Source organism: Heterodontus francisci, chromosome 9, assembly GCF_036365525.1.
Source record: "Heterodontus francisci isolate sHetFra1 chromosome 9, sHetFra1.hap1, whole genome shotgun sequence".
Classification (NCBI taxonomy): Eukaryota; Metazoa; Chordata; class Chondrichthyes; order Heterodontiformes; family Heterodontidae; genus Heterodontus; species Heterodontus francisci.
In genome coordinates this window covers 112040650-112061796 of record NC_090379.1, presented here as the reverse complement: position 1 = coordinate 112061796, position 21147 = coordinate 112040650, and the positions used below count along the sequence as shown (strand labels likewise).

The following is a 21147-nucleotide window of genomic DNA, read 5'->3' as shown; positions in this document are numbered from 1 at the left end:
GATTCTCCTTTTGCTTGCACTGCCCCTAGAGAGATTGTTGCATTTATTTGATTTGCAGAAGCGAAACTACAGCATCTATGTGAACCATACTGGCCTATTGAAGGCAGTGCTACTGCACTGTGGAATACCAGAGGACAAATTCCAGCAGGTGTGCAACATCCTATGTGATGCCATGGTGAGTTCTATTGAGCTGCTTAAGTTGCTTCTGTGGTTGAAGCAGCAAAACAATGAAGATACCAAAACTGTTCTGTTCCCAGATGTTCTGTCTTTTATCCCTGATATCATGCAAATCTCAGCAATATGCAGCGCAGACAGATCTTCGGGAACAAAAACTGTTGTTGGTTTCTTCTAACTTGTGTGTGAATTTTGTGCTCATCAAAAGACAGACAATAGTGATGGGGAACTAAATACATTTCATTTAGGCCAGATGTGGCACATTAAATATCGAGTAAAGCTCTTTCTACTTTGTTGCTTCAGTGTGTCTCAATCCCACCCTTACTACTACCTTAGTGTGACGTGTTTTCATTTACCACAGCATCCATTCTGTGACTCCACTGAGTGGTATTTGCAACTTTATGCTGAATAAGGGACCATTTTTGTTCTTGGGTCCATATCCACTAGAATTTGAGCTGAGACTACCCAAACTCATCTCAGGATTTTTACAGCCAACAGAGGAGTCTTTCATTGCAACAGTCTGAGCTGCAAATAGGGTTCTGGAGGTGCAATGGCAGTCCCTAACGCACTGAGCATCCAGTTTTAATGTTTTTTTTAAATAGACTAATGTGCAGTGTAAGTAAAAGTGTACAATCACACTCTGGGAGTTATCTGACCTGGCTCATACCTATGTTTCTAGCACCATACATAATGAATTTAGCCATTAGTAAAAGTAAAATCTGCACAAATCCTGAGTCTTGTACACTTCCCAGTCTCCTGATCCATCCATAAAGATCCTGGTTCGCCAATGCCTCCACTCCTGACTGTTCTGTTCCATTGCTTTAACTAGAGTGGTACTGTTGGGAACTTTCCTCACAACCGGTAATCTGGAATTGTCATGGGAGATTTATCTGGTGATCAAGATCCCTGATGATCGTAGGGCTGCAAAAGTGCACATGACTTTCATAACATGCCTATTGTCCTTCAGTAGAGCTTATGTAAAATCTGTGTTTTTAAACAAGTCTTTACAAAATGTTTGTATTTCATGGATTGCCAGATTTACTGTTTTCTTTTCATCTCCTTTAATATTTAACAACCTTTTTCTTCAATGGCAGATAGGGAAACTGACCAGACAAGAAGTAGAAGCCAAGTTTTACAATCTGTCACTGTCACAAAATAATGTAAGTTGAGTGAATAATGTGTAAATAATGTTGTTGATATAATGGCATCTGCTTCAGTCTATAGAGTTAGGTAGAATGTATAACACAGATGCAGTTCATTGGGTCTTTATGCTGCATGTGAGTCTCCTCCCACTGTACTTCTTCACACCCTACCAATATATTCCTTCTTTCCTTGTGATTATTTAGCTTTTCCTTAAATGCATCTGTGCATCTCATTGTGCTGGGGAGATGTGTCTGGCAATGTGGAGGTTAACAGGAAAAGTCACTTCTGTTGTTAAAATGTCATTTCTCTCTCATTCAGCTCTTTCACCTGTACAAGTATATTGAGAATAAGTTGGATCTGGAAAAACTGAGCACTGTACTGGCCCCTCTGATGAAGGGGAAGTTGGCTGTTTGCCAGCTGGCAAAACAGGCCTTAAAGGAACTTGAGGAGGTGACGAAACTCCTAAAGAAACTGGACATCAAACTGCAGGTTGGTTATTACTGTAATGAGTGATTTTAAACAGCCAACAGGTACTTCACCTAAGAGCTTGACTCGTTAAGGCATTGAGTGTAGCAGAACCATACAGGCTGGGGTGCTGCCAGTTTTGTCATCAGTCGGTGCTGCGTTAGCTGATTTAAGCTGGGCACAGTAAGAGTGCTACAATTGGTCTATTTTCCTCTCCAGAGTCTGGGTGCCACCAGCCAGCATTCCTGCTGTTGGTCACTGCCCTATGTGACTCAGGATTGTGGGGCCCAATTCCTCCACAGTTGAACAGCACCTGCAGCCTGTGGAACTACACCCCAGCATTGACATTAACTTTGGGGAGGAAAATTGATGAGAAGAGGGGAACATGCAGCCAAAAGAGGTGCCAAAAGAAGTTGATAGGTGGTAAGTAGGACAGGATTGTATATCCTAGGAATCTCAACAAACAGCCTTTTAGCTGGTGGTGAACACAGGAAATACTCAGCAGGTCTGGCAGCATCTGGAGAGAAAGAAGCAGAGTTAACATTTCAGGTAGATGACCCTTTATCAGAACTGAGAGTACTTAGAGATGCAACAGTTTTAAAGCAAGGCAATGTGTGGGGAGGAAACAACAAAAGGGAAGGTCTGTGATAGGATGGAAGGCAGGAGAGATTAAATGACAACAAGGAGGATAGTGCAAGGCAAAAAGAGATGGTATTTAGGATGTGCAGGTAAATGAAAGATGTGTCTAGAGGTGATGTAAATGTGAATCCTCACTAGCAGTTGCCATCCAAACAAAAAACGCAAAAACCCTTCTGCGCCATAAATGATTCTATAAAAGAAAAAACTGGGAGCAGAGGTCATGATCAGAAATCGTTGAACTCAGTGTTGAGTCCGGAAGGCTGTCAAGTGCCTAATCAAAAGATGAGGTACTGTTCCTCGAGCTCTCACTGAGCTTCTGTGGAACAGTGTGGGGCTGCAGTCAAAGTGGGAGTGAAGCAGAGAATTAAAATGATAGGCAACTGGAAGCTCGAGGTCATGCTTGCAGACTGAATGGAGGTGTTCTGCAAAGAGGGTTCCAATCTGTGTTTGATCTCCCCAAAGTAGAGGAGACCACATCATGAGCAGTGAATACAGTATACTAAATTGCAAGAAGTACAAGTAAATTGCCTTTTGCCTGGAAGAAGAGTTTGGGGTCTTGGACGTTGAGAAGTGGAAGATACCATGGGAAAGGGGAGAGGGTATTGGGGGTGATTGAGGAGTGGACCTAGGTGTCATGGAGGGAACAGTTGCTTCAGAAGGTTGAAAAGGGAGGGGACGATGTATTTGATGGTGGCATTAGGCTGGAGGTGGGGGAAATGGCGCAGGATGATCCGTTGAATGTGGAGGCTGGTGACGTGGAAGTTGGGAACGAGGCAACTGTATAGTGCAGGAATGAGAGCAGAAGTGTGGGAAATGGAATAGATATAATCGAGGGCTCTGTGAATCACAGTGAGGGTGGAATGCTTGGGTGTGGAAAAAGACATATCCGAAGTGCTGGTATGGAAGTTTCCATCGTCACAACAGATGTGATGGAAAAACGAGGAAAATGGAATAGAGTCTTTATAAGAAACAGGTGTGAGGAACTGAAGTGAAGGTAGCTGTGGGAGTCAGTGGGCTTATAGTAAATATTGGTCCATTGCCTATGCCCCAGGAAATAGATTCAGAGAAGGGAAGAATCTGAGATGGTTCAAGAAATTTTCCAGTTCTGGGGTGCGAGCAGAAAAGGGCAGCCATATAGTCATAAGTATGCTGGAAAAAGAGGGGAGGGAGGGGACCTGAATAGCACTGGAACAAAGAATGTTCCATATATCCCACAAAAAGGCAAGCTTAGCTAGGACACATAGAAGTTCCCGTTGCAAAACCTTTTATGTGGAGGAAGTTAGTGGAGTTAAAGGAGAAGTTATTCACTGAGAACAATTTCAGCCAGGTGCAAAAGGATCATGATGGATGGGGACTGTTTGGGTCTCCGTTCAAGGAAGAAATGGAGAGCCCACAGATCGTCCTGGTGGGGAATGGAGGTGTAGAGAGATTGGACATCTTCTTTAACTTATCATTTGTCGACTAGGCACTTTACAGCCTATTCAATGTTGAGTTCAGCAATTTCAGATCATAGTCTCTGGCAGCTTTTGGTGGCGATGCTGATTTTCACATTTAATCCTTCTCTAAACACATTTTTTGTTTCTTTTCTTGCCCATTACCATCTCATTTTGCCTTGCACCAACATCCCTTTTGTCATTTAATCTTTCCTCTATTCCCCCACCCTCTCGCAGATCTTCCCTTTTGTTCTTTCCTCCCCCCAATTTTCCCTGCCTTGCTTAAAAATTGCTACATCTCTAAGCATTCCCAGTTCTGATGAAGGGTTGTCAACCTGAAACATTAACTCCTCCTCTTTCCACAGATGTTGCCAGACCTGCTGAGTATTTCCAGCATTTTCTGTTTTGAAATCAGATTTCCAGCATCTGCTGTACTTTGATGCTCTTTTGCTGGTAAACCAGGCAGATCACCTGTGAATTGAGCTTTGATCTGTGCTGCATCACTGGAATGGGGGTGATTGGGGCTGTCTTGCTGTGGGTAACATATATTTTGTGTCGCTATTCCCTGCTGTCTATCTCCAGCAACAGGAAACTGGCTTAGATGCAGAGCCCCTGGCAAATAAACAACAAAGCGGTGTGGTGTCAGGTGAAGATATCTGTACCACACTGCCAGTTTCTCTCTTCAACTGAGACTTGTACTGCTGCAGATGTTGTGTGTAGACTGTGTTTACTAATAGATGAGAGGCAGAAATCCCTTTCATAACTGTGGTACTGTAATGCATACAAGAAGTGCGATGATACAACAATCATGAGCAAAATCTGAGCAGTTAAAAAAACGGACTTTTTAAAAAAGTGAACAATGTGCTCCAAAATGGCTACCGAAGACAAAAGCTTGGCCTTTGTGGATTCAAACTGTCTGAAAGGGATAAAGGTAAAAAAAAATCTTCAAAGCTAAGAGGTGTCACTTGTATCCCATCCTAAAACATTCCAGAATTGAATGACTTCTTCTGAAACAAAGGAAGTGTGAAGTAGCCACGTCCTGGGCTATTGTGCGATCACCATGGGTAAGAGACCAGAACGTCTCCTACCAGGAGGCGAGACGTAACACAGCTTTACCATTTAAAAAAAAAAGGGAGTCTAGAGAGAAAGAGAGAGATGAAGAGCAACATCCAGCAGCTTGTTTTCCAGCATGCCAGAAGACATGTGCCCTGCTGTAGAATCCTAAATCTACACTTGACACAAGTGAACCAGAACTGATTCACTGTCTTCAACTGAACTTTCAATCGCGAAAGAAATCTACAATCACCTCAGGCCTGCACCCAACGCGAACTCAATTTCCAAGAGTATTCAACAGGTTTACCCATCCTCCCACTAGAAAAAATCACTCTCCCCTTTTTCTTTCTCTATTTGTCTTTTGTGTGTGTGTATGTATATGTGCGTGTACACACACACACACACACACACACACACACGAGCAAATGCGTGAGTGGATACGGTTGCGACAATTTCGGGATATGGCATATTGATCAATAAGCAATTGATTTTCGATTTTAAAACCTACAAGAAAACCTGTCGCTGTCTGTTTATTTGACAAATAAAACACCAAAGGGCTTAAACCCTAATGAAAATAAACCATGCTGCAGTCAGGTGGGGAGGCGAACAGTGGGAACCACCGACATCTCACCACGTGGCCATAACAGGTACTGTGTACTGGAGCACCACCACTGTGCTGACCACTGTTGTGGACTTAATGCTGCATCAGCTATCAGCTGTTGGAACAAAAGGCAATTTTTCAGTTTCTTTAAGGACACCCTCCTAACAGTTTGTCTTTGAAAAATGAACCCATTTCAAGCTTCCATACAAAGACCCTGTAGCTGAAGGCCAGTCTATTTCACGATCTGACGGTGCTAGTGATCACAACTCCCTGACCGTTACTATAGTCATGGAGAGGGACAGGAGCAGACGGGATGGGAAAATATTTAATTGGGGGAGGGGGAATTACAATGCTATTAGGTAGGAACTGGGGAGCTTAAATTGGGAACAGATGTTCTCAGGGAAATGCACGACAGAAATGTGGAGGTTGTTTAGGGAGCACTTGCTGCGACTGCTGGATAGGTTTGTCCCGATGAGGCAAGGAAGGGATGGTAGGGTGAAGGAACCTTGGATGACGAGATGTGGAACAGCTAGTCAAGAGGAAGAAGGAAGCCTACTTAAGGTTGAGGAAGCAAGGATCAGACAGGGCTCTAGAGGGTTACAAGGTAGCCAGAAAGGAACTGAAGAGTGGACTTAGGAGAGCTAGAAGGGGACATGAAAAAGTCTTGGCGGGTAGGATTAAGGAAAATCCCAAGGCGTTCTACACTTATGTGATGAACAAGAGGATGGCCAGAGTGAGGGTAGGGCTGATCAGGGATAGTGGAGGGAACATGTGCCTGGAGTCGGAGGAGGTAGGGGAGGTCCTTAATGAATACTTTGCTTCAGTATTCACTAGTGAGAGGGACCTGGATGTTTGTGAGGACAGCGTGGAACAGGCTGATATGCTCGAACAGGTTGATGTTAAGAGGGAGGATGGGCTGGAAATTTTGAAAGACATGAGGATAGATAAGTCCCCGGGGCCAGACGGGATATACCCAAGGTTATTACGGGAAGCGAGGGAAGAGATTGCCGCGCCTTTGGCGATGATCTTTGCGTCCTCACTGTCCACCGGAGTAGTACCTGATGATTGGAGGGTGGCAAATGTTATTCCCTTGTTCAAGAAAGGGAATAGGGATAACCCTGGGAATTACAGACCAGTCAGTCTTACGTCGGTGGTGGGCAAATTATTGGAGAGGACTCTGAGAGACAGGATTTATGATTATTTGGAAAAGCATAGTTTGATTAGAGATAGTCAGCATAGCTTTGTGAGGGGCAGGTCATGCCTCACAAGCCTTATTGAATTCTTTGAGGATGTGACAAAACACATTGATGAAGGAAGAGCAGTGGATGGGGTGTATATGGATTTTAGCAAGGCGTTTGATAAAGTTCCCCATGGTAGGCTCATTCAGAAAGTAAGGAGGCATGGGATACAGGGAAAGTTGGCTGTCTGGATACAGAATTGGCAGGCCCATAGAAGTCAGAGGGTGGTAGTAGATGGAAAGTATTCAGCCTGGAGCTCGATGACCAGTGGTGTTCCGCAGGGATCTGTTCTGGGATCTCTGCTCTTTGTGATTTTTATAAATGACTTGGAAGAGGAAGTGGAAGGCTGGGTTAGTAAGTTTGCCGATGACACGAAGGTTGCTGGAGTTGAGGATAGTGTGGAGGGCTGTTGTAGTTTGCAATGGGACATTGACAGGATGCAGACCTGGGCTGAGAAGTGGCAAATGGAGTTCAACCTGGAAAAATGTGACGTGATTCATTTTGGAAGGTTGAATTTGAATGCAGAATACAGGCTTAAAGACAGGATTCTTGACAGTGTGGAGGAACAGAGGGATCTTGGGGTCCATGTCCATAGATCGCTCAAAGTTGCCACCCAAGTTGATAGGGTTGTTAAGAAGGCGTATGGGGTGTTGGCTTTCATTAACAGGGGGATTGAGTTTAAGAGCTGCGAGGTTATGCTGCAGCTCTATAAATCCCTGGTTAGACCACACTTGGAATATTGTGTTCAGTTCTGGTTGCCTCATTATAGGAAGGATGTGGAAGTTTTAGAGAGGGTGCAGAGGAGATTTACCAGGATGCTGCCTGGACTGGAGGGCATGTCTTATGAAGAAAGGTTGAGGGAGCTAGGGCTTTTCTCATTTGAGCGAAGAAGGATGAGAGGTGACTTGATAGAGGGGTACAAGATGATGAGAGGCATAGATAGAGTGGATAGCCAGAGACTTTTTCCCAGGGTGGAAAGGGCTATCACCAGAGGGCATAATTTTAAGGTGATTGGAGGAAGGTTTAGGGATGATGTCAGAGGTAGGTTCTTTACACAGAGAGTGGTGGGTGCGTGGAATGCACTGCCAGCGCTGGTAGTAGAAGCAGATACATTAGGGACATTTAAGCGACTCTTGGATAGGTACATGGATGGATAGTAGAATGAAGGGTATGTAGATAGTTTGATCTTAGAGTAGGTTAATGGGTTGGCACAACATCGTGGGCTGAAGGGCCTGTACTGTGCTGTACTGTTCTATGTTCTGTGCACACTGAAGGTACTGACTGCCTGTCCTAACAGGGGATTCTTTCAAACATTGAACCAAAACTTGCGACTCGAGCTGCTGCTCTACTGCAGTACTGAACTTTTTCTTATATTCATTCACAGGATGTGGGCAATGCTGACAAGACCAGCACTTATTGCCCCTCAATTGCTCCTGAGAAGGTGATGGTGAGCTGCCTTCTTGAATACAACATAAGCTTGAGATCAGGGAAATGCTTGAGATCAGGGAAATACCTGAGATAGGTTGGATTTAATGTCTGTTGGTATATTTAACATTTTTAATTACTGTTAAAAGTAGCAGTCTTGCATCAGCATTCATCTCCCACCATTATCAGCTCTCTCCCTCCTCTCCTGTGACACTGACTATTTGGTTCAATCGACACTGGCAGCCCTCTAGTAGTTTGGCCAAGTGGGCATTCTCCATGCATCAGTCCACACAGTGAGTGTTGGCTGTGGGGTCTTAACCAGGGCTGTTGGATAGTGATTGGAAATGGGACCCCAATGTTTTATTTAGACTCGCCAGCTCTGGAATGCTGAGACCATTTATAGCACCAAAACTCTTATCCCATGAGATTGGCTAACACAGCGGATCTGGGCATTAAACCTGAGATCTTTTTATGCTTTGGAACCACACCAGTTTTATCCACTAGCCCCAGAGTTTTACAGGCTTACCCAATAGCTGCAGAGTTTTACATTTGACCGGATAGCCCAGGAATGTGAAGCTACCACGCATATACAGCAATACATTTGCCATCTAATTGAGAGGCCACAGAGTGGTATTGGAGAGCTGTTCTGAAGTCAGGTCTGAGTCACGTTGCGGCAGGGTTGTGGGAACTTAACGCTGTATCTAAACTGATCTAGAGTGCTTTTTGCTTTTTGGTAGTCTTGATTGGCTGAAGAGTAGTGCTGTTAGGATTGAGTTTTGCCCCCAATGTCTGCCCACTTGCAGCTTGTGTAAGTAAAATCGCAGAGAAACTGCAGTGACTTTCTGGGATTGTATTCACGTGGCAGTGCTCCCTTTCTCTTTCCCCATGAAATCCAAGAAATGTTGGATGTTGAGTGATTGGAAGAGTCACACGTTTAGTCTTTCAATGTATTGCCTATACAGAAGAAAGTGAGAAATGGAAGATATTGATATTAAAACCTGCAGTGTTTGAGGAGTGAAGATGCATTTCTTGCTTTACAGGTGGTGATTAATCTGGGCCTTGTTTACAAGGTGCAGCAACACAATGGAGTCATTTTCCAGTTTGTAGCGTTCGTGAAGCGGGGACACCACATCGTCCCAGATATCTTAGCAGCTGGAGGGAGATACGACAATCTGGTGAGTTCTTTTGGTCCTGGCTTTCTTTGTCAGCATTGATTTCCTGTCACTGTGTAAGATTCAGTTCATCGGGATGCAGGAATGTTTTATTTATTTATTTATTTAGAGATACAGCACTGAAACAGGCCCTTCAGCCCACCGAGTCTGTGCCGACCAACAACCACCCATTTATACTAGTCCTACCTTAATCCCATATTCTCTACCACATCCCCACCATTCTCTTACCTACACTAGGGGCAATTTACAATGGCCAATTTACCTATCAACCTGCAAGTCTTTGGCTGTGGGAGGAAACCGGAGCATCCGGCAGAAACCCATGCAGTCACAGGGAGAACTTGCAAACTCCGCACTGGCAGGACCCAGAACTGAACACGTGTCGCTGGAGCTGTGAGGCTGCGGTGCTAACCACTGCGCAGCCCAATCTGTAACAAAAGCAAGAAATGCTGGAATCACTCAGCAGGTCTGGCAGCATCTGTGGAAAGAGAAGCAGAGTTAACGTTTCGGGTCAGTAACCCTTCTTCGGAACTGCAGCCCAATCTGTGTTTTGATGCGCAGACTTCTCATTAGCAAACGCTTGTCATTATGGTATTAAAATAAGCAAATAAGCCCTTGAGAGTACTAGTAAATAGTGGCTTCAGTCAGTCATTGGCATCTTCTTTTGCTGTTTGAGATATTGCTGCAGTATTATATTTGATCAGAGATCAAATAGGTTTAAATTAGTTGCTATAGCATTGCATCTTGTACATAGATCAGTGCCCACGCCAGTCCAGATCATTAAATATTTTTCTATTCTTGTGTACACACAGACACACGCACATTATTTTCTGCTGTCCTCTTTTAACATACCATCTCTTGATGGGATACAGTTCCACCAAACAGGGCTATTCTTCATGTGTCAAGCTAAACAATGAGTGCTGTTGGGTTATTTGAGCATGGAAGGCATCGTGGCTGACCTCCACTCTGTTCTCACCCGCCACTCTCACGTATGTACTTCCCAGCAGTGCTTACTTGGTTAATATTTCTAGATACTGAGGCTAATTTTAGCATCTGTGATGCGGCCCCAGCTGAGTTCGGCGACCTTAGCATAGCCTGCGGATTGAAGCTGCACTGCATGACTCTGTTCCACAATTATGCCAGCATTCTCTCTTATCTGTTGCTGCAAACTTTGTATTTCAATATGCACACTAGCACAGGAGCAATGCATACCAGGTAAAAATTGACACTTCTCTCCCATTTAGTTGGTGTAACTGGTGTCCATCTCTTAAGCTGTGCATAACTTTGCAAGTCACTGTCACATAAATGACAGTGACTTGCGACTTTATATATAAATGACTTAGATGATGGGACCGAAGGTATGGTTGCTAAATTTGCTGATGACACAAAGATAGATAGGAAAGTAACTTGTGAAGAGGACATAAGGAGGTTACATAGGGATATAGATAGGTTAAGTGAGTGGGCAAAGACCTGGCAAATGGAGTATGATGTTGGAAAGTGTGAAATTGCCCACTTTGGCAGGAAGAATAAAAAAGAAGCATATTATCTAAATAGTGAGAGATTGCAGAGCTCTGAGATGCAGAGGGATCTGGGTGTCCTAGTGTATGAATTGCAAAAGGTTTGTATGCAGGTACAGCACGTAATTAGGAAAGCTAATAGAATGTTACTGTTTATCGCTAGGGGAATTTAATACACAAGTAGGGAGGTTATGCTTCAGCTATACAAGGCATTAGTGAGACCACATCTGGAGTACTGTGTACAGTACTGGTCTCCTTATTTAAGGAAGGATGTAAATGTGTTGGTGGCAGTACAGAGAAAGTTTACTAGACTAATACCTGGAATGGGCGGGCTGTCTTATGAGGATAGGCTAGGCTTGTATCCACTGGAATGCAAGAGGTGACTTGATTGAAACATACAAGATCCTGAGGGGCCTTGATAGGGTGGATGTGGAAAGGATGTTTCCCCTTGTGGAAGAATCTAGAACGAGTGGTCACTGTTTAAAAATAAGGGGTCGCCCATTTAAGACCGAGATGAGAATTTGTTTCTCAGAGGGTCATGAGTCTTTGGAATTCTCTTCCTCAAAAGACGGTGGAAGCAAAGTCTTTGAATATTTTTAAGTCAGAAGTAGATAGATCCTTGATAAGCAAGGTGGGTGGAAGGTTATCAGGGGTATGTGGAAACGTGGAGTAATCCGTTCAGCCATGAACTTATTGAATGGCGGAGCAGGCTGGAAGGGCCGAGTGGCCTACTCTGCTCTTAATTCGTGTGGTCGTATAGTGAGACTGCTCAGGTGCAGGGTAACCCCTGCTGCTGAAAGAGCTGGTATTGACCTGTCTCTGAAGTATATTTCTGCACGTGTGGCTCATCTCTCTGCCATGAGACATATACCAGTATTAACTTTTACAGATTCTGTTACTAATTAAAAATCCATGTGATTGAGGTACTGTCTGTTTGTTACGGTGAAAAAAACCCTCATTTTCTGGAGTTAGCTAATAAGGTCCCAAATAGGAGTAACCTGATAGTTGATTCTGGGTACAGGAGGGGAAAATAAGCTGTGGTTTCTGTTTCAGATTGCTACCCTGTCACTCCTGTTGTAAGTCACATATGTGGAAATTGGGTGAGAATGGGGTTTGTGTCCATGCTGGAAAAGCCAACATCTCTAACCCCACACATGACGAATAGCCTTTTGGGTGAGGGACTGGAGGTGGACCGGCAGCTATGGACCCAAAACCCAGGAAGAGTCTACATCTCTGAGTGCAGAAAAGCGGGGTAATAAACTGTGCAAGTAATTGCACAACACAGTGTTTTATTGAAGCTCTGTTATACTGCTGAGCAATAGGATGTGGATTGGTCATAGGTTTTCCGACATCATGATTTGTGCTCTGTTATGTTGTGGTAGAAAGGTGCCTTAAACTGATGGAGGAGGAAAAGCAGCAGCATCACGACTTTGTTCACACACCTGTTGAGCCTAGTTCCAGAGTGAGCATTGAAAGCAGCTTCATCCTGACCTACCATGGGTTATGATGCAATACATAGTAGCTGCTATCACAGCTCCTTAATTTCTTTCTCTCCTGATTTGCCCTGGGCACAACATAGGCAGCCGTTTGGTGCGTCACCTAAGTGATTATTATTCACCTGTATGGTAGCAAGCACCAGCTTCAATAGCGGACAATGTTACTGCCAATCCTGATTCTGTCCTTGCCCAATGATCCCTGCACATCCAGATTCCCACAAGGATGACTGGATTAGGAACTTGCAGATTTGTTCCCCGCTCCCTCCTTCGTCAGCAGCACTGAGGCCAATTGTGGTGGCAATGGTTGCCCTGGCTGAGATCAGTTACCTCAGCCCAGTTCAGGAGTCAGACAGGGAGCTATCTCAGACCATGGGGGAGACACCAGGCGCTGCATTTATCTCATCCACCATTTGCAGAATTGTTCAACACAGTTGTAAATCTAATTGTTCTTTTCAAGAAATGAGAATTGTAAAAATGTTCATCTTCCACTCCCTTAGATCCAAGAGTTCCAGAGACCACAAGTCGTAGGACCAGTCCCTTCTGCCGTAGGAGTCAGCCTTGCCTTGGATAAAATCTCCACACTTTGTTTCACACCTGAGCCGGTGAGTTATCTGTAACAAGAGTTTTATTTCACTGACATTTTGCTGGCTTTACCTGTAATATATTGGTCAAATCAGAAAAGTAGACAGCGACAGGGTGAGGGATGAGGCACGGAGAGATGGACTTCAGCACAGAGACTTTTGGTCCTTTGATTTGTACCAGTGACTACTTTGTGAACTGTATTTTGATAACTCCACAACCAACTGTCTTCTATTACAGCCTACTTTCAGCCATTGTGAGACGCTGGTGGTTGCTGTCGGGAGGATGTCGATGGACAGAGCCATCAGCATCATCAAGAAGTTGTGGAAGGTCGGAGTAAAAGCTGAGTTGCTGCACAACGTCTCCCAGGTAATACATGCAGTTGTATTGGGAAGCTGGTATAATTTAGGATGCTGGAGCTCCATTGTTGGAAGTGGACCTACAGGCAGCTTGATTTAGGTGCGGGGTGAGGGGAGGCAGAAATTCTTGGGTGATAACCACCATGATTTCTTGCCTTGTTTGTATAGTGAGTGTTTTCTTTGACACCAGTGCACTTTTCATCCAGACAACATTGCAGAGGTCACAGAGAGATCCACGATTGACACTGCTCCCTTCCCCAGGTTTGGCTATCACCCTGGGGCCCCTGGTGGCCCTCGGGCACCTTGCCCATTCTTAATGTGCAAATAGATGACCATTGGCAGGTTCAAGAGAGGGAGCATCACAACTGAGCCAGATCATCTTCACCTGACAGCTGCACATGAACTGTGTGACAGTGGTCACTGAACAGTGACAGGAGTGGGAACACAGATGGAACTCTTCACCCTCTCCCTAGGCCACTTTACTTCCCATTAGCCCAGCTGAGATCAGCCAACTCGGCAATGACCGGGGATTGAATCTGTGACTTTCCTGTCTGTATGGTTCAGTGTCATACCAAGTTATAGATTTACTGAATCAATCTTCGTTTATATTGTATTAACTGTCTGTATTTCCTGTGCTCAATGTGACTTGAAGGTGTATTTCTGATTTCCAGTGGTTGTAGTTTTAAGTTACAATGCTGGCTGTTTCTATCTCAGGAAGAAGGTCAGGAGCACTGCAGGAAGAATGAAATTAATTACTCTGTCCTAGTCTCGGATAAGGAGCGTAAACATGTGAAGGTAACAGACTGTTCAACTTTTAAGATTCATCTCAGTGTTAAAACCCCCAACGCCACTTGCTTGTAAGTAAATATGTCCGCATGGATCTCCTGTGGCATTGCTCACTGTATGCACTGCTAATAAGGACCAGGAGTGTTACACTATGCACGCACACACGCACAATGTATTATTCTACTACTTGGAACTGCATCCATTGAAGGCCACAAAGTCTAATTGGTATTAAGTGAACAGTTACATGGATCATTTGGAGTTCAATAGTCATTTAGTCAATAACTTTGCAGATTGGAACTTGTTCGTAAGTTTCAGGCTGCTGCTCAGAAACACCGAATATTTTAAGATTGTTTTGTATCAATTACTGTGATATTTGCACTACACAGTTTTGCTGCACGAGTCTTGCACTTTTAGGAGAGAAGAATGGAGTGGGAGAGGAGAAAGAGAAAGAATTGAATAAGCAAGATTAAAAGCTGCAGAAAGATGAAAGTTCTGCCTAAACTTTCCCTCTTCACTTCGCCCTAGACTTCTGTATTTGAAGGCGACTCCAATATTATAATTGCAGCCTGTTATTGAACCCTTCCTGGTTGGTTTAATTCAGCAGATGACATTTCCATAACAGTAGCAGATTGGAATTACGGTATTCTCAGATGGTGATTGTCTATCCCCTGCATTTACAAACATACTCTCACCCCGATACCCATCTAGAACCTTTCCAGAGGATAAATCCAATTATAGCACTGACTCTATTTTTAAGAACATAACATTAGAAATAGGAGCAGGAGCTGACCATACGGCCCGTCGAGTCTGCTCCACCATTCAATACGATTATGGCTGATCTTCACCTTCAACTCTACTTTCCTGCCTATTCCCCATATCCCTTGATTCCCTGAGAAACCAAAACTATGGCTGTCTCAGTTTAAATATACTGAACAATGGAGCATCCACAACCCTCAGGGGTGGAGAATTCCAAAGATTCACGACCCTATGAGTGAAAAACTTTCTCCCCTTATCCTGAAATTGTGCCCCAGTGTTGTGGATTCCCCAACTAGGGGAAATAACTGCAGTGCCTACCCTGCAAGCCCCTTCAGAATCTTGTATGTTTCAATGAGATCAACTCTCATTCTTCTAAACTACATAGAATATATGCCCAATTTGCTCAGCCTCTCATCATAGGATAACCCTCTTGACCCAGGGACCAATCTAGTGAACCTTCACTGTACCCCCTCCAAAGCAAATATATCTTTCCTTAAAAGTGGAGACCAAAACTACACACACTATTCCAGGTGTGGTCTCACCAAAGATCTGTACAATTGTAGCAAGACCTCTTTATTTTTGCACTGTGTAATAAATGCTATTTGCCTTCCTAACTGCTTGCTGTACCTGTATACTGACTTTATGTTCCTTGTACACGTACACCCAATTCTTTCTGAACATCAACATTACAAGTTTCACGCCTTCTAAAAAATATTCTGCTTTTCCATTCTTACTACCAAAGTGAATAACCTCACACTTCCCCACATTATAGTCCATCTGCCACTTTGTTGCCCACTCACTTAACTTGTTCATATATCTTTGCAACCTCTTTGTGTCCTTCTCACAGCTTCCGTTCCCACCTAGCTTTGTATTGTCAGCAAACTTAGGTACATTACTCTCTGTCTCTTTGCCGAAGTCATTAATGTAGACTTTAAATAGCTGAGGCCCCAGCACTGATCTTTGTGGCACTCCACTAGTTACAGCCTACCAACTTGAAAATGCCCCATTTATCACTACTCTCTGCTTCCTGTCTGTTAACCAATCCTCTATCCATGCTAATATATTACCCCCAACACCATGAGCCCTTTTCTTGCGTATTAACCTTTTGTGTGGCACCTTATCGCATGTCTTTTGGAAATCCAGGTATACTACATCTACTGGTTCCCTTTTATCTTCCCTACTAGTTACATCCTCAAAAAATTCTGTAATAAATTTGTTAAATACGATTTGCCTTTTGTAAAACCATGTTGACTTTGTCTGGTCATTAATAGATTCCAGCACTTTCCCAATGACTGATGTCAGGCTAACTGGCCTGTGGTTCCCCGTTTCCTCTCTCCTTCCTTTCTTGAATAGAGGTGTTACATTTGCAAATTTCCAACGGAGAACATTCTAGAATATAGGGAATTTTGGAAAATCATCACCTGCACATCCACTATCTCTGCCGCTTCCTCTTTTTAGAACCCTAGGATGTAGGCCATGAGGTCCTGGGGATTTGTCGACTTTTAGCCCCTTAAGTTTCTCCAGCATTTTTTCTCTGATATTAATTACCTTAATTTTCTCACTATTATTACCCTTGGTTACCCTCTATTTCTGGTATGTAACTTGTGTCTTCTACTGTGAAGTCAGACACAAAATATTTGTTCAATGTCTCTGCCATTTTCTCATTTCCCATGATAATTTCTCCTGTCTCTGCCTCTAAGGGACTAACCTTTACTTTAGCTACTTTCCTTTTTATATACTTGTAAAAGCTCTTACGATTTATTTTTTTATATTCCTGGCTAGTTTACTCTAATTCTACTTGTTTCCCTTTTTATCAGTTTTTTGGTGGCCCTTTTCTGGTTTTGAAAACACTCCCAATCCTCAGACTTGCTGTTATTATTTGCAACATTGTCAGCCTTTTCTTTTAATCTGATACTATCCTTAACTTCCGTCGTAAATCACGGATGGATCTTTTTTTGCAGAGTTTTTGCTTTTTAATGGAATGTACTTTTGTTGAACATTTTGAATTGTTTCTTTAAATGTTTCCCACTATTTATTTATTTATTGTCATACATTTTAGTCTATTTACCCAATCAACGTTAGCCAGCTCTCCCCTTATACTGAAGTAATTGGCTTTGTTTAAGTTTAAGATTCGGGTTTGGTACTGGAGTATGTCACTTTCAAACTTAATATAGAATTCAATTGTATTATGATCACTTTTTCCCAGAGGATCTTTTACAATGCAATTACTTATTAACCCTGCCTCATTGTACAGTACTAGATTGAAAATATCCTTATTTGGCTCCACTACATATTGCTCCAGGAAACTGTCACAAAAGCATTCTACAAACTCGTCTTCCAGGCCACCTTTGCCAATTTGATTGGTCCCGTCTATGTGAAGATTAAAGTCCCCCACAATTATTACATTGCCTTTATTATAAGCTCCAATAATTTCTTGTTTAAAGCTCTGTCCAACAGTGTAACTACTGTTAGCGGGGCCTAGAAACTACTCTCACCAGCGTTTTCTGAGCCTTGTTATTCCTAATTTCCACCCATACTGATTCTACCTTTTGTGCCAAGATCCTTTCTCACTACTGTTCTATGTTATCCTTCATCATCAGAGCTACTCTTCCTCTTCCGTTCTGTCTGTCTTTTCGAAATCTTGTATACTCTGGAATATTTATTTCCCAACATTGGTCACCTTGCAGCCATGTCTCTGTAATGGTGATTAGATCTAAACTATTTATCTGTTTGTGCCACTAGTTCACCTATCTTATTGCATATGATTCGCGCATTCAGATAAAGAGCCTTGATGAGAGTCTGTCCCACATATTAAAGATACGGCGCATGCTCAGTCTTGAGATGTGGTAACCAGAGCGTCTAATGACTCTCATTGATATTTAAATCAGTTAGAAATCTCTCCGTTGGTTTTAGTTTAGAGATACAGCACTGAAACAGGCCCTTCGGCCCACCGAGTCTGTGCTGACCATCAACCACCCATTTATACTAATGCTACACTAATCCCATATTCCTACCACATCCCCACCTGTCCCTATATATGTTTAGTTTAGAGATACAGCACTGAAACAGGCCCTAAAATCTCACCAACTGTCACGGTGGGATTTGAACCAGTGTCCCAGGGCATTAGCCTGGGCCTCTGGATTACTAATCCAGTGACATTACCACTAAACCACCATGGCCCCAGTGAGGGCAAGTATTTTTGTTGGGAGTGTTTTGCGATTTTTCTTTCTCATTAATAGGATGCCAGTAAAGGGATTACAGTTCCTGGTTTGATTATGGTACCGTGGGGATTAAATGACATGAAATTACATGTGGAAGCTCTGAGTCAATGCCTACCATTGCATCAACAACAACAATTTGTTCTTTTCTCTGGTTTGAAATTACAGGCCAAGGTTTTTAATTGGTTGTGTTATGGTTTATCTGAGTTTAAGACAGGATAATGGTAATTTATCAGATGCCTTTCCTGTCACCTAATGACAACAAGTAAGGCTGCATAATGTCCAGTTCTGTTTGCCATCCACTTTTTGGCCATGCTCTCACTCAAGGATCTTGACATAGGAGTACACATTCAGTTCAGGACAGATGGCATCCTCTTCAATCTGCAAAGACACAAAGATCAAAGAACAGCCACTAAGTGAACTCTTGTCTGTCAACGACTGTGCTATCATAGCACATACTCCGGTGGACATCCAGGTGCTTGTTGACTGCTTTGCCCGAGCCTCAAAATGCTTCAGTCTTACAATAAGTCTGAAAAAGACTGAGATCTTGTACCAATCTGCCCCTGGCCACAAACTCCAAGACCCCATAATCACAATCAACAATACACCACTCAACTGAGTTCAGAAGTTCTGCTATCTTGGGAGTATCCTCTCCAGCACCACCACCACGTTGGATGATGAAATCGCCCATCGCCTGGCAAAAGCAAGCTCGGCATTTGGCAGGCTCACCCACAGGCTTTGGAGAGAGCATGGAGTCTGTCTCAAAACAAAGATCAAAGTCTACCAGGAAGTGGTTCTTACATCATTTCTCTATGGCTGTGAGGCCTGGACAACCCACTGGCGCCACATAAAGCAACTAGATGCATTCCACCATTGCTGCTTAAGATCTATCTGTAACATCAAGTGGCAAGACAAAATCCCTAACACTAAAGTTCTTGCAACGTTCCACATACCTGGTATCGAGAGCATGCTCATCAGAGCTCAGCATCACTGGGTCGGCCATGTGGTTTGCATGCAGGACTCCTGCATAACAAAGTTGGTATTCTACAGCCAGCTGAGCATGGGAACCAGCACTGTAGGAAGTCCCAAATTTGGATAAAAGGATATTCTGAAAGTCAATCTCAGCCTGTAAATTGGACCCACTATGTTGGAAAAAAACCAACCATGAACTGTTCCAAATGGAGAAGTGTCTGTCATCAAGTAATCTCAACATTTGAGATCGGAGTCGGGTCTCTACAGGTTAAGCAAGCATGCTGCAAAACCAGTGCCATCACCCACCCTTCCAACAGTGACTTCATATGTAATATCTGCAATCAGATCTGTAAAACAAGATTTGGTTTAACATCACATGAGTTAGCACCAATCTATACAGAGAACAACCAGTCTCCTTGCTGAACCTGGTGGTGTTATGGTTTATCTCAGCTTAAGACAGGAGCTTGGGGGGGCCTCAATGTGTGGTTGGTGGGTGAGGGAGGGAGGCCCTGTATGTGGTTGCAGAGTGGTGGGGTGATACCCTCTGTGTGGTTGTTGCTGAGGTGGTGGTTGGGGTGGAGACCCTGTGTCTGGTCGATAGGGTCTTTTAGAGTTGCTTCCCCCCCCACCCCCACCAACCCCAGTGTGTTGGTCACTGGGTGGATGGGTTGGCGACCCTATATGTCATTGGTGGGAAGCGGGGTTGCATGGGAGAGAGACCCTGTAGGTGTTCGCGGAGGTATTCGGGGGAATTCACCCCACCCCACATATAGGGAGGAGCCCCCAGCTTCATGGATGTGGTGAGGCAGAGAGGGTTTCTCATGGTGTGATGATTTTTTTCATCTTCTACTTTCAGGTGAGATCATTTGAAAAGGATAAGCAGACTGAAAAACGGATTCTGGAAAAGGATGTAGTGGAGCACTTCCAGAAAATCATGTTGAAAATGTCAGAGGAAAAGAGCAACAGGTGAGAGTCATTCTGTGGATCAGAGGGCAAATGTTTCTGATTGGCAGGGACTTGATATATGGTATCGGGTCATTAATGGTACCAGCCAGTAGGGCTGGTGGTGAGACTTGGAGATCAGGGCTGTGTTCACTAGAGTAGAGAATACTAGGTCAGATATAGTTCTGAAATACATGAGAGTAAATAACAAATGAATATTGCATTGATTTGTGAATCAGAACCAAAGGGAATAGAATCAGGATTAGGACTGGAAGCGTAAGGGCAAAGGGCAGAAACAAATCTTGAAGTTGTTTTCATTGCTAACCATTTGTTGCTGTGAGACTGTGGATTATCCACAATGGGCTGTTCAATCTGAGTGAACCACAGTGTTTGAGGGAATTAAGTAAACAAAGTGACTCCTGACCATGCAGCCCAGCGCCGATGTAACCAGAGCGCTCCCAGCTTCGCACATGCGCAGAATGGACTCTTCCTGTCAGTATGGTGCTGTGCATGTGCAGCCTACGTCAGCACCCAGTTTACCAGGACTAATGTGTGCATTCGTGCGAAAACTCCATCGCATACTGTAACATTTGCTCGCTGTTCGCTCCCCGCCCTGTCACCTCCAATCCTCTTTTCCCCCCCCCCCCCCCACCCCATTCTGCCTCTGTTCCCTGCTCCGTCCCCCAATTGCCGTCTCTCTTTCCCACACATAGGAAGTGGGGGGGAGCGAGTGACAGGATAGGGAGTGGAGGGAGACTGCGAGTAGGAGGGAGTGGGGAGCAGAGCAGAGGGGAGGAAGTGGCGAGGTGGGGAGTGAGCACTCGTGTGCTGTTGGGGGTGGGATGGAGGTGGCGTTAGCAGCCACTGGGGATTTGGGTTTCATTTGTTTTTGTGATAAATTGAGCAGCGCCAGCTTTACTACTGACAGCTGCCGAAAACGTTGCAGACAATGACATTTCAATGCATGAGGCTACATTTGCGCATGTGCAAGTACTGCGCTACCTAGTGGTAAGCATTTGGAGTAAAAATATTGAAGGGGATGGGGCATGTCGTTAGAGTTCCAGTGTGGATCTAGCGCTGGTGCAGTCAACAATATCAGAATTTCTGCCATGTTTACACTGATTCAGTGAAGGGTCATTGATAATGCTTGGAATCGAATGTAATGTCTAGTGTTATTGCACT

The 21147-nt window shown here is 43.9% G+C and overlaps 1 protein-coding gene across 4 annotated transcripts in view; it reads left to right on the top strand.

Annotated features, from left to right (window-relative positions):
• Positions 1 to 21147, top strand: part of eif2ak4 (eukaryotic translation initiation factor 2 alpha kinase 4) — a 183289-nt gene that overhangs the window by 133292 nt on the left and 28850 nt on the right. For 3 of the 4 annotated variants that reach the window (XM_068039692.1, XM_068039691.1, XM_068039690.1), the window contains 8 exons: positions 59 to 175; positions 1269 to 1334; positions 1636 to 1806; positions 9212 to 9346; positions 12851 to 12955; positions 13173 to 13301; positions 14006 to 14086; positions 19880 to 19989. In XM_068039692.1, coding sequence (XP_067895793.1) covers positions 59 to 175; positions 1269 to 1334; positions 1636 to 1806; positions 9212 to 9346; positions 12851 to 12955; positions 13173 to 13301; positions 14006 to 14086; positions 19880 to 19989 — 914 coding nt within the window. Of the gene's footprint in view, positions 1 to 58; positions 176 to 1268; positions 1335 to 1635; positions 1807 to 9211; positions 9347 to 11910; positions 12110 to 12850; positions 12956 to 13172; positions 13302 to 14005; positions 14087 to 19879; positions 19990 to 21147 lie in introns of those variants that run through there. The other variant, XR_010975749.1, reaches the window with a different exon arrangement.